Here is a 13,840-nt window from a genome sequence, read left to right as displayed (position 1 = left end):
ATCTTGATCAGGCTGTTGGTTACATGTGTGTACAAGATTTTCAAAATCCATCAGGTTGCATATTTAGGAGCTCTGCATTTTACGTATATACATTTTACCTCAATGAAACAAAAATCAGTGCTGAAATGACAGAATCTATTAAACAAATTAACAATTTGAAATTTTGATTTGAAGTTTATGTCTGTCATCTATAAATATTAAGATTCTAGCTTATTTGTGTTCAGAGCTATTCCACAGAAAGCCCTGGTAACCATCATCACAGCAGCACTCTGAAAAGCCCCAGGTTCAAAACATAAAAATTAAACACTGCAATTATTGTTCACATGTGAATTTTACCGACAGCACAAATTAAATATATTCAAACTACTTCAGGAAAGCAGGCCCATTGAGGAATATTACCTGGCATGCTTTAAGATGCTGTGAGCAAATGGAAGCACTGTTTGCATTTGGCACAGGCTGCTTTTATGGGGGAGAGAGGGAGTTGGGGGGGAAGGGCAGAGGGGAGGGGAGTGCTACTTTTGCCACAATTCAGTCCACATCCTTCCAATTACCTGGGCCCAAGTTCTTACATTGTAAAAGTTGGTTGGAGCTCAGTAGCAGCTATCAGATACTCCTTTATTTGGTTTGAAATTGACAGTGTCCACCACTCCCAACTGATCACCAACCGACTCACTCACCTACTTATGTTTACTGCTTAGCTCAGTGATTTTTTTTTTGTTTTGAATTTCAGATCCTAATAGTGAATAAATTCAAAACAAAACACTGGAAGTTTTACAGATAAACCAAATAGCATTAATAATTTTTTGAATAACAAGCAACTGAATACAGGATATACTTACTCGCAGAGAAGGATTCCATTTTCTAACCCTGTCCGAAAATCTTTATCACCAAAGCTTCTGCCCGTTACTTGCTAGAAAAGAAAAAAAGAAAAGGAGAGCATAAATGTTTTTTTCTTTTTAATCAGAAAATACAGTTAAATTTTTTTTTTCAATTCAAGAGCCTTGAATAACTGGTGGCATTCCAAGAATGGAAAAAATCTGTTATGCCTGAATTTTCTTTCCATGTGTAGTTTTGCTTAGATCAGCTAAACTTAAATTTAGACCATTTTGCTGAAGGTTTTCCTATTTAATACCTTTAAAAATATATTCTTCCTGATGAGGATGTTACTTTTGTGTTTAGCCATGAAAAGTTAAGGCCACAGTCTCTTTCATCCTGGGGATCCTATCCACACACTTTCAAAAAAAAAAAAACCCCTATAGAAAGCATCACCTAAGAATTAAAGTATCCATTTGTTAAAACCTTAAGAGGGAAGAGACCAGGAGGACATAGACCACTAACCTCAAGAGACTAACATTAAGACAGAAAAATGAAAGCCAATATCCATAACAACATGGTGTGAAAGGGGAAAAGAAAAGCTGGGAAAGAATAAACAGTGATAGCACACGACTGATGGCCACTCTTGATGCACCTGGCTCTCAGCAGCCCTTTGGCCTAGGCACCAGGGCATTCATTTGTTCATTCAATAAATATTTTTTGAGCATCTACAATAGGCCAGGTAAATATACATACTGAAAACCCTAAAGCAACCTCTAAAATAGTAAAATAAAAAATTATATCTAATAAGCAAAGAAAGGAGATAAAATGTAAAAAATATTCTAACAATAAAAAGAGAAAAAGAAAGAAAAGGAAATACAGACTAGATGGAATAAATAAAAAGCAAATAGCTATATTACAGATTTAAATCTAACCAAATCAATAAGTGCACTAAATATAAATGGCCTAAACATACCCAATTAAAATATAGAGAGTGCCAGATTGGAGAAAAAGGCAAAACCCAACTATGTGCAGTCTACAAGAAATGCACTTTAACTACAAAGATAAAATAGGTTAAAATAGAAGAACAGATCATATATACCATGCTTAAACTAATACAAAGAAAACTAGAGTGGTTATAGTACATCAGACAAAAAGAAAAGATTTTTAGAACAAACAATATCACCAGGAACAGAAAAAGTCATTTCATACAGACAAAGGCTTTAGTTTATCAGAAAAACATAACAATCTTAAACATTTTTATACCAAAAAAAAAAAGCTTCAAAATATGTAAGCCAAAACAAGTAGAGCTGCAAGGAGAAATAGACAAACTCACAAATAAAGTCAGAAATTTAATATCTTTCAAAACTGATAGAACAAGCAGACAGAAAACCAATAAGGATAAAGAAACTTGAACAACACTATCAACCAAATTGACTTAATTGACATTTCTAGATACTCCACCCTACAATAGCAGAATACAGATTTTACTTCTTAAGTCCACAGTGAACATTTATTGAGACAGACCAATTCCTGGGTCAGAAAAATCAGTCTCAGAACTTCAAGTCAAGATGGTGAAGTAGGTGGCTGTGCTCACAACCACAACAAAACTATGACTGAACTATAGAACAACCATAATTGAAAATCACCGAAAGTCTCGCTGAACAGAAGTCCTACAACTAAGGACATACAGAAGAAGCCATCTTGAGACTTGTAGGAGGAGCAGACATGCTGAACGGGCTAATCCCACACCCACATATGATGGTTAAAAATTGGGAGGCATATCTTTGCTGCACAGGGTCTCTATGAGGAACAAGGGGTCCCAGACCCCATCAGGATCCCCAGCTCAGTGTTCCAGTGCCATGAAGAGAAGACCCCATAACTTCCAGCTGTGAAAACCAGCCAAGAAGGTGGTTGAGTGAGACAGAAGGTGGCTGAAACCTGAGGCATTCCTCTTAAAGGACCAGTGCACGGACTCACTCACTGATGGACTCACTTGATCTGAGTACCACTTCTGGGGCTGCAACTTGAAAGGCACCAAGGACATACAGGGAGGAACTGAATTGTCTGGCATCAGGGTGGGGACTGGAGGGGCAGCTTTCTCCAAGACAGAAGAGCTGGCAGGAGCCACTATTCCTTTATTGAGCTTTCCCACCGCCCAGCATGCAGAAATGGGTGGGTGCATGTCAGAGTATCTGAGTCTCCACTAACCTGGCTAACACTGTTCACCCCACCCTGGAGATTCCAAGACTCTGCTACACCCAACTTGCATGCCTACCCAAGCTGCTTCCAGTGGCTTTTCCATGTCTTTTTCCTGTCTTGGCTAATGCTGTAAACTTTCCTAAAATCTCTCAAGGGTTTACAAACCCCAAAAGAGCAGCATCTATTCACAGTGGGCACTGTACCTCTTGCTAAGCAACCCCAGGCCCAGCACTGGTGGCAGCCAGCCTCATTTTGCAGCTTAGCTTCTCCCAGGCACCTCCAAACCCAGCTCAAATGGCAACCATCTGAAGATCACTTTGTAGCTCATACCAAGTGGCCCCATAGGCAGCAGTAAACTTTGGCCTGCACCAGAGCCCCTCCCAAGAGGCCCCAGAACCAACACACCCAGTGGCCAGCTTCAGACTATGCCAGAGCACCGCCCAACCACATCAGCAAATGTAACACCCAAAGCAGGCACCAGACCCCTGTTAAAGTGAATCCTGCTCCATAGGGTCTGTCCCCACAAAACAGCTCCTTCACTGTAGTCACAGCCAGTTTCTTACAACCAATCAGCCTGAGGGTCAATCCCTCCCATTGACGTTCCAACAACGACCAAGTTTCAACTACAATAAGAGGGCACACACAACCCACACAAGGGACACACCTGGAGCACCTGGCTCAGGTGACAAGGGAGACTGTGCCACTGGGCACCAAAGGATACCTACTACTTAACGCTGGTCTACCAAGACCAGGAGACATAGCATCTCTAGTTAATACATAAAACCAAACACAGGAAGACAGCTAAATGGAGAGAAAAAGAAATACATCCCAAATGAAAGATCAGAACAAAGCTCCAGAAAAAGAACTAAACAAAATGGAGACAAGCAATCTACAAGATGCAAAGTTCAAAACACTGGTTATAAGGATGCTCAATCATCTCGGAGAGAACTGTAACAAAGAGATAGGAAACATAAAAATGGAGACAGAAAACACAAAAAAGAACCAGTCAAAAATGAAGAATACAATAAGTGAAATGAAGAATACATTAGAGGGAACCAACAGCAGATTAGGTAAAGCAGAAGATCAAATCAGAGATTTAGAATATTTAGAAAACATCCAATCAGAAGAGCAAAAAGAATCCAAAAAAATGAGGAGAGTTTAAGGGGCTTCTGGGACAACATCATGCATACCAATACTTGCATCAGAGGAATACTAAAAGGAGAAGAGAAACAGCAAGGGATTGAAAACCTATCTGAAGAAATAATGACAGAAAACTTCCCTAACCTGGCAAAGAAAATAGACATACAAGCCCAGGTAGCACAGAGAGTCCTAAATAAGATGAATCCAATGAGGCCCACACCAAGACACATAATTAAAATGCCAACAGTTAAAGACAAAGAAAGAATCTTAAAGGCAGCAAGAGATACACAGTTAGTTACCTGCAAAGGAGCTCCCATAACACAGTCTGCTGATTTCTCAACAGAAACTCTGCAGGCCAGAAGAGATTGGCATGACTTATTCAAAGTGATGAAAATCAAGGATCTACAACCAAGACTACCCATCAAGACTATCATATAGAATCAAAGGAAAGATAACAAACTTCCCAGACAAGAAAGCTAAAGGAGTTCATCATCACCAAACCAGTATTACAAGAAATGTTAAAGGAACTTCTTTAAGAAGATGAAAAAAGATCAAAAATATAATAAAATGGCAATAACTACATATTTATCAGCAATTACTTTAAATGTAAATTGATTAAATGCTCCACTCAAAAGACAAAGAGTGGCTGAATGGATAAGAAAACAAGACCCTCACACATGCTGCCTTCAAGAGACTCACATCAGATCAAAAGACACACATAGACTGAAAGTAAAGAGATGGCACAAGGTATTTCATGAAAATGGAAACAAACAAAAAAAGCTGGGATAGCAATACTTATACGAGACAAAATAGATTTTAAAACAAAGGCTATCACAAGAGACAAAGAAAGACCCAGTAATCCCACTTCTGGGTATTTACCAAAAAATAAAATGCAAAGTACTATTTCAAAGGAACATGTGCACCCATATGTTTGTTGCAGCATTATTTACAAAAGCCAAGATATAGAGACGACCTGGGTGTCCATCAATGGAAGAATGGATAAACAAGACGACACACAGACACACACGGACACACACACTCACACACACACACACGCTGGAATATTTCTCAGCCATAAAAAAAATTAAATCTTGCCATCTGCAACACATGGATAGACCTAGAGGATATTATACTGAGTGGACGAAGTCAGACAGAGAAAGCCAAATGCCATATGATTAAACCTATATGTTAAATTTAAAGAACAAAATAAATGAACACAGAAAACAGAAATAAACTCATAGATACAGAGAGCATTTTGAGTGTTGCCAGGTGGAAGGGGGTTTTAGGGTGGTGAGTGAAAAAGAGGAATGGATTAAGATGCACAAATAGGCAGTTGCAATGTAGTCATGGGGTCTAAAGTATAGCACAGGGAATATAGTCAACATTGTAATAACCATATATGGTGTCAGATGTTTACTAGATTTATTGGGGTGATCATTTCATAAGGCATATAAATGTCTAACCACGATGTTGTATATCTGAAACTAATGTAATATTGTATGTCAACTGTAACTGAAAAATTAAAAAAAAATTTTTTTAAGTAATAAGACTCCACACTTAAAAAAATTCAATTCATAAAAAGTATTTTTTCTGACCATGATGAGATTTAATTAGAAATTAACAACAGAAATATCTCTAAAAAAAATTACCAAAAAATTTAAAACTAAATGACATAATTCTAAACAACCCATTAATCAACTAAGAAATCCAAAGAAATTAGAATGTATTTTGTAGTGAAAGTGAGGCAGGATAGCTTATGGAAATGAACCCCTCCAGGATACAACGAGGGGCTCCTCCCTAGCTACAGTTTCTCAAGAAATTGTATCCAGCACCTGCAGCTAGAGAAAAACAAGAGCCAGTTTTGTCCGGCAGAGTCAGTATCCATGACCAGGACCTGATCTTATAACTAATTTTAATGTGGTTATAATCTCATTTACATTGCAGTTACTGTGACTCTCAGCATGCATCTGACGCCATGACAGTTCCGAAGGAACCAAATAAGGACAAAACTGTGGGAAACTGGAGGGTCCCGCCCAGGGGGAGGAGCCAGCCCCGAATGAAGATAAAAACCTCTGGTCAGGACTTCCTCAGGGCAACTCAACCTCAGAGTCTGGCCACATTTCCTTCTGAAGCATGTTTCAATAAACTCCCTGTGTTTTCCTGCGTCTGTCTCATTCTTGAATTCTTTCATTTGGGAAGACAAGAATTTGGCTTCTGCTCCAGGTTAAGTCAGCCTCAGGACATACTTGAGAACTTCTGGCAACAAAAGAATATGGCAATATACCGGGAGGTGTATTGTATTCATCTTTTGTTATTGGTCGTATATTGAGTATTACAATTTTAATACAGTTTTTTCCTTTCTTAAAATGTGTATACATTTGGGGGGGGGGAACCTTCTGTGTAAATGTATGGAAAGTTGCTAAAGCACTATTTGGGGAAAATGTATAACATGAAACATATATATCAGAAAAGATCTCAGATCAATTAATTCTGCTTCAATATTAAGCAAATTAAGAAGAAAAAAAGAGAAAATTACTACATATCAGTTGCAATCAATCAAATAGGAAACCAAAAACCAACAGAGAAAAATCAATGAAATCAAAAGCTGTTTTTTCTGAGATCAATAAAATGATAAACCTTCAGCCAGGTTGATAAATATTTAGCTAATAAAACTGATAATCTTTGGTTTTTATCCAAAAAAGAAAGATCAAGATTATCAACATCAGGAATGACAGAGATGTTATCATTACATATTCTATAGACATTAAAAGGATAACAAGGGAATAGTATAAATTTGTGGCAAAAAGTTGACCAATTTAGATGAATTGGATAAATTCCTTGATAGATACAACCAAAGTTCACTCAACAAAGAAATAACCTTCCCCAAAGAAAATGCCACATCCAGAAGGTTTACCTGGTAAATTATACCAAACATTTATGGAAGAAATAATGCAATCCTACACAAATTCTTTCAGACAATTGAAGAGGAAAGAATACTTTCCAATTCGTTCTATTATGCCAACATTACCCTGCTTCCAAAACCAGACATTACACCCCCCCACACACACACACACAACACACACACACATATGTGTGTGTGTATATATATATATATATATAGTCAACATATTCTCTCTTCATGGTAGGAATCAAGGTGTGATTTTTATTTTCTTCTTTAAAATTTCCCTTCTTTTCCAAAAACTTTCTACAATTAACACGTATTACTTTAATCATCAGGAAAATGAAACAAAGTTTTTTGTTTGTTTGTTTATTTTTAAAGAGCAGTCTAAGGAAACTAAGTGTTCCCAACTCCTCCTTATAAGCTAAAGTTCAAATTCTATTATAAAACATCCTCATTACCACTCCCACTAGAAAGGCAATTCACAAACCAATATAATGCACTGCCCAGAAAAAAGAAAGGACGGAAGGAAGGGAGGAAGCAGGGGAACACAGACTTCAAACACCTTAGCATTTTCTTTCATAAATCTATGAATCCTATTTATAGTCTCAAAACATCATTAATATTCTCTATAAAACTAACCCCCATTCATGAAGAAGGGATTAGAAGGCTTTGAAAACATTTTTCCCAGGTCTTTACATTTTTGTTAAAAGTATTATGTTCTAGTGCAAATGGTGCTAACATTGAGAACCCAAGATACTTTAGCCACACTTACTACAGAATCTCTAGATAAGTTAACCCAAGCCCCTCTCCATTTATTGAGCAGTGATGATGAGCAGGGCCTAGAGATAGAAACTCAAAGGAAACGTGACCACTGCATGCAGAAAGATCTGAGACTGGTGAGGAAAACAGATATCTAAACTCTTACCATAAATAGAAGGTAACATAAAATTATTAGGATTATAAGAAAATATTAGTGGCCCATGGACCACCAAAACTGCCCATTTAGTATTTAAAATTGTCTTGCAGGTGATGCATAGCCACTAAAAAATTTCGAGTTGATTTAATAGTCCAAAGTCAGCCTGCTAATCAAAATCCTCCAAGATGTAATCTGATTAAATTCAATTTCCTAGACTCCCAATTCTGGAGATGGGAATAGGCACCACGCATTTAGTGGAATGTGCTCATGTCTACCTCTGTTCCTCCTCCTTTGCTTCCTTCACCTTCTCCTATGTCCATTAGGTCCCAGCATAGCCTTCACACTGCTCTCCACTGATCAAATCCTATCCATTCTTCCAAACCCAGGTTACTGAATATAGAGGCACATGGATCTTCGTTAGGAGGGTCAACACCTGAATAGACTCAAGAAATTCAACAAGGACCACGCCGCTGAAAAGTCTGGTCCTTAGACCACCACCAGCAGCATCTTCACCTAAAATTAATATTAGAAATACTGACTCTCAGCCTTCCAGCCTCTATAAGACCAACTTAATCAGAACCAGCATTTTAAAAAGATTTCCATGTGATTCATATGCAGAGTAAATTTTACAAAGCCCTGACCCAGCATCCTAAATTAAGCCAGCAGTTATGCATCAAAAAGGGAGGATCTTCCATTGGAATCAGGATTTAGGATGACATGACTCAACAACCCCTCTCAGCAACATCTTTATGATGTATTTACAATATCACACATTGTATATTTAACTATAAAGACTGCTAATTACTGTTCCTGTCATGATAGCATAATCCATTGCTATAAAAACCAAAATACATAGCTTCCAAGAATCAACCATCATTACCCAAGTTCACAAGCAGGGGAAGTGAAAGTGAACGCCCAAACTCCACTAATCTTCCCACCTGGATCATGACGGACAGGACTCTCAGGAACCTTCCAGAGAAGACACTGGCCAAGCCATCATCTTGGGATCACTCTCCAAGGACACAGAGCAGGATGGGATGACTAGCAGAGCTCTTAAAGGGAGTCTGAGATAGATACCTGGGACATGAGGTAGTGGGGGAGAGAGCTCATGTTCAGGAGCATTCAGGGGCTAGTAAGGGAAGAGCAGCATGAAATGTCAAGAGCACTTTGTTATTGTCTCAAATTCTGCTCTCCACGCCTTGCTGATCCTCACCTATCTGATCCTTGCAACTCCATCCTTGCAGTTGTTCAGCTTAGACATGGTTGACCCCCCATCTTTCATACCCAAGTACACCCACCAACAAATCCTGTTGATTCTCCCTTCAGAATTTAGCCAGAACCCAACTACTTCTCAATGCTTCCATTCTATCACTTTACGCTAAGACACCATCATCTTACACCCAGATAAGAAGAGTCTCTTAACTGGGCCTCACTGCTTCCACCCTTGCCTCCCTTCCATCAACCCCAACACAGAGGCCAGGGTAATCCTGTGAAGTTAGATCTTGCCAAGACTCCACTGAAACCCACCCACTCCCACCCCCCACCCCACGATACCTTCCCATCTCACTCACAATAAAAGCCAAAGTTCCTAGAGTTCCCTCAAGATAGTCAACATAAAAGCAAACAATCAAAAACAAAAGAAAACAGCAAAAAACTAATTAGAGTGCATGGGCAAAACTATTAGATACCACCATGATTTAAAGGGTGGGCATAATGAACTTGCACACATCTCCCCATTCAAGGGAATCCTCGGAAGTACTTATGGTGGCAATTATGTCACCAACTATGCCCTGTTTGCCTTTCAGGAAAGCCCAATATCCGATTTTTTTTCCTGCTTTATAATTCAGGATAAATTCACTTTCATTACTAACCAAAATATTTTTGAAGGGACATGCTGTGTTAGATTAAAATACTCAATGCATAGACAATTTACCAAACCTTGATCGTTTTAAAGAAAAAGAAAAGATTTCATGTACCTTAACAATTAAACCAAAAGCAAAAGCAAGCGGACATCATGTGTTATCACACTACTTTATGCAAACAATTATTGAATAAGCTCATTTGTATTTCGATTTTCTTTCCATAGGACTAAAAGAAACTATGTTTCTGAGTTTGTCCACGTCAATTGCACTGCTCTAAACCATTCAAATAACTGAAATATGAGGAGCTAACAAAAAAAAAGGTCTAATTAACAAAACCACACAACTTTATGGTAACATTTTTATGATGTGTTTATAATGTAACACATTGTATGTCACAATGCTACACTTCACTAATTACTATGCTACCATTATTATGTAACTGCCATGAACAGTCAAAGACTGCCAAGAATCAGTCTCTCAGCCTGAACATTATCATTTATACAAATTGTATTTTGGAAATATTTTCATTAATCTTCAGTTGTTTTTTTGAAAGCAATCTGGGTGAATAAACTACAGTCCACTAATAAGATGAATGCCTGAAGAAGATTTTAAATAAATGTTGGAAATCCAATTATGATCTTAGGAAATACTATTGGCTGGCAAAATAATAGTCTTTGGACTCAAGCAATTGAAAAAAATACAATAGTAAATATATTTTTTACTTAACTTTTGAAAGACATGGATATTTTCTCTCAATTATTATACAAAAACAGGTACACTTCAAAAGACTGTGATTTCCTCCTATAAACAGTGACTGAATATCACACCTATTTCATTCACTGGAGAAGATTATTTGTGGCTCATTATGCTCACTTCTCTTCTGATCATATTTACTTAATTAACAAGAACATTTCCACATATTCTGTAATACAAAATTGTAAAATAAAGCAGAACAGAATTGCTCTTATTTTTCACATTTATTGAAAACTAAATTCACTGCTATTTCTGTCTCCTTTGTGGGGTTGCTAGAAAAATCAAATCCAGATTCTACAGAAACTTTGTAAACAATTGTAAATCATACTCATCTAAGCCACAATTAGCAATCAACCCATCAGTCATCTACTGAATACCTGTTTCATGACAGGCAGTGTAAGACCAAAATAAGAAGATCAGAAGCCTACCCAGTAAGAATTCACAATCCAGGGGAAAAGATAAAACATTACAGTACAGTAGCTGTTGATAGAGAAATATGGACAGAGACCTACAAGAGCATGGAAGAAGCAATTAACACAAATTGCATGACTAAAGAAATAGGTAGGTAAATAATAGTTCACATTCATATACCAACTAACATATGCCATCTCTGTTCTAAATGCTTGCCACATATTAATTTATTTAATCCTCATAATAATTAAATGAGTTGAGCCCAATTATTATTATTTCCATTTTTAAAGTCAAGGAAACCTAGACACAGAGAAGTTAAGTAACAAGGACACAAGGCTAGTAAATAGCAGAGCCTGGACTTAACCCTAGGTCACGTTCATGTTTCTAAGCATGATTCTGTGCAGCATCTGAGGAAAGGAATGAACTTCTCTCCCTAAGATAATCAAGGAACGCCTTTGAGGGGCTGACATTTGAGTTGGTCCTGGAGGATGAGAAGGGATTCCCCCAAAGAAAGGAGATGAAGTAGGGCATGCCAGGCAGACACAAAGACCTGAACAAAGGTTTCTTTGAGCAAAGAGGAAACGTTCTAAGGGCTGAGCACAGGGAGGGGGCAGGTGGAGAGGAGGAGCATGGTAGGAGATGAGGTGTCAGAGTAGTCACGGCCCAAATGATAAAGGACCTGTGTTAGAACTATGGCTTGAACTTGATCCTGGAACAAAAGAGGCACCCCAGGATATGGGGGCAAGGAAGGGGTCCTTCCAATCATTTTCCCCATTTCTCACTAATTCCCCGCTCCTAAAGAGATAGTCCCAGAATGACATTTTGCTTGGTGCTCTCAATTACTTCCTCCTAGATTCTCCCACCCCCATATTATAGCCAATGACTTCACTTTGGGATTATATTGAGATTTAGACCATCTGGTCAGACTTTCCTTTAGGACCACTTCCCCCAGCCCTGCACACATCACTCTATGCACCATATCCATATCTACACCTATCTTTACATCTTTTCCTGCTGCCTTAGGTACTTCTACCTCATTCATTTCCTAATGCAAAATAATGGTTTCTTTTCTCCTTTCTTCTCTTTTCCTGTTCTTTCTCTCTCTCTCACCACACCGTCACCTTCCCTGGGTAGTCCCATGGCTTTAAATCTCATATATGAGCTCTCTGCTCCTACCATTTGACAGACAGCCGCGTCTTCCTGCGCAGTGCCAGCACGACCCTGAGACAGGATGGTGAAAGTCGGAGTGAACGGATTTGGCCGTATTGGACGCCTGGTCACCAGGGCTGCTTTTAACTCTGGCAAAGTAGATATTGTCGCCATCAATGACCCCTTTATTGACCTCAACTACATGGTCTACATGTTCCAGTATGATTCCACCCATGGCAAGTTCAAAGGCACAGTCAAGGCTGAGAATGGGAAGCTTGTCAACAATGGAAAGACCATTACCATCTTCCAGGAGCGAGATCCCTCCAACATCAAATGGGGTGATGCTGGTGCTGAGTATGTTGTGGAGTCCACTAGAGTCTTCTCTACCTTGTGGAAGGCAGGGGCTCCCTTGAAGGGTGGAGTCAAGAGGGTCATCATCTCTGCCCCTTCTGCGGATGCCCCCATGTTTGTGATGGGTATGAACCATGAGATGTATGACAAGTCCCTCAAGATTGTCAGCAATGCCTCCTGTACCACCAACTGCTTGGCCCCCCTGGCCAAGGTCATCCATGACAACTTTGGCATCGTGGAGGGACTCATGACCACAGTCCATGCCATCACTGCTACCCAGAAGACCGTGGATGGTCCCTCTGGGAAGCTGTGGCGTGACGGCCGAGGGGCTGCCCAGAACATCATCCCTGCTTCTACTGGCGCTGCTAAGGCTGTGGCCAAGGTCATCCCTGAGCTGAACGGGAAGCTCACTGGCATGGCCTTCTATGTCCCTACCCCCAATGTGTCGGTTGTGGATCTGACCTGCCACCTGGAAAAAGCTACCAAATATGATGACATTAAGAAAGTGGTGCAGCAGGCATCGGACGGCCCCCTCAAGGGCATCCTGGGCTGTACTGAGGACCAGGGTGTTTCCTGCGACTTTAACAGTGATACCCACTCTTCCACCTTTGATGCTGGGGCTGGCATTGGCCTCAACAGCCACTTTGTCAAGCTCATTTCCTGGTATGACAATGAATTTGGCTACAGCAACTGGGCGGTGGACCTCATGGTCCACATGGCCTCCAAGGAGTAAGAGCCCCCTGGACCACCAGTCCCAGCAAGAAGAGAGGCCTTCAGACATCGGGGAGTCCTTTTCCCAAATTGATCCCCTAACACACTGAGAATCTTCTGACCTCCAGTTTCCATCCCAGACCCCCTGAAGAAGGGGAGGGGCTGAGGGAGCCCTACCTTGTCGTGCACCATCAATAAAGTTCACTGTACCCAGAAAAAATAAATAAATAAATCTCATATATGATCACTCACACATTTTTATGAATTTAAATATCTTGCCTTTAAATATCTTCCAATATCTTGAATATGATAACTCACACATTTTTATATGTGGCTCTGACCCTTCTCCCCTCAAGTCCAGAATCAAATATCAAATTTCTTACTCAACATCTCCACTTGGGTACCTAATGAATATTTCACACTTAAGAGCAAAACAAAATTTGTGACATCTGTCCCCTGATCCAACCTGTTGTTCCCCCTCTGATCTTCTTGGTATCAATAAGTGGCACCATCATCTCCATCCCCAAGAATATAAAGATATATTTAAACCATCAAGAACAGCCATGTTCCGGGCCGGCTGCGTGGCACATTGGTTGGGAGCTGGCTTGGGACGCCAGAGGGCCCCGGTTC

General features: G+C 39.5%; 2 protein-coding genes across 15 annotated transcripts in view; one reads left to right on the top strand and one right to left on the bottom strand.

The window, feature by feature from the left end:
• Positions 1-13,840, bottom strand: part of LIMCH1 (LIM and calponin homology domains 1) — a 377,436-nt gene that overhangs the window by 234,705 nt on the left and 128,891 nt on the right. For all 14 annotated transcript variants that reach the window (XM_019640788.1, XM_019640792.1, XM_019640787.1 and 11 more), the window contains exon 2: positions 840-910. In XM_019640788.1, coding sequence (XP_019496333.1) covers positions 840-910 — 71 coding nt within the window. The remainder of the gene's footprint in view (positions 1-839; positions 911-13,840) is intronic.
• Positions 12,208-13,265, top strand: LOC109381792 (glyceraldehyde-3-phosphate dehydrogenase-like). The gene has a single exon (XM_019640803.1). It carries the CDS (start codon positions 12,231-12,233, stop codon positions 13,230-13,232), a length of 1,002 nt encoding a protein of 333 aa, XP_019496348.1. The 5' UTR covers positions 12,208-12,230; the 3' UTR covers positions 13,233-13,265.

This window comes from Hipposideros armiger, unplaced genomic scaffold, assembly GCF_001890085.2.
Source record: "Hipposideros armiger isolate ML-2016 unplaced genomic scaffold, ASM189008v1 scaffold_53, whole genome shotgun sequence".
Lineage (NCBI taxonomy): Eukaryota > Metazoa > Chordata > Mammalia > Chiroptera > Hipposideridae > Hipposideros > Hipposideros armiger.
The sequence above is the reverse complement of the archived record's forward strand: the minus strand, read 5'-3'. Positions and strand labels throughout refer to the sequence as shown.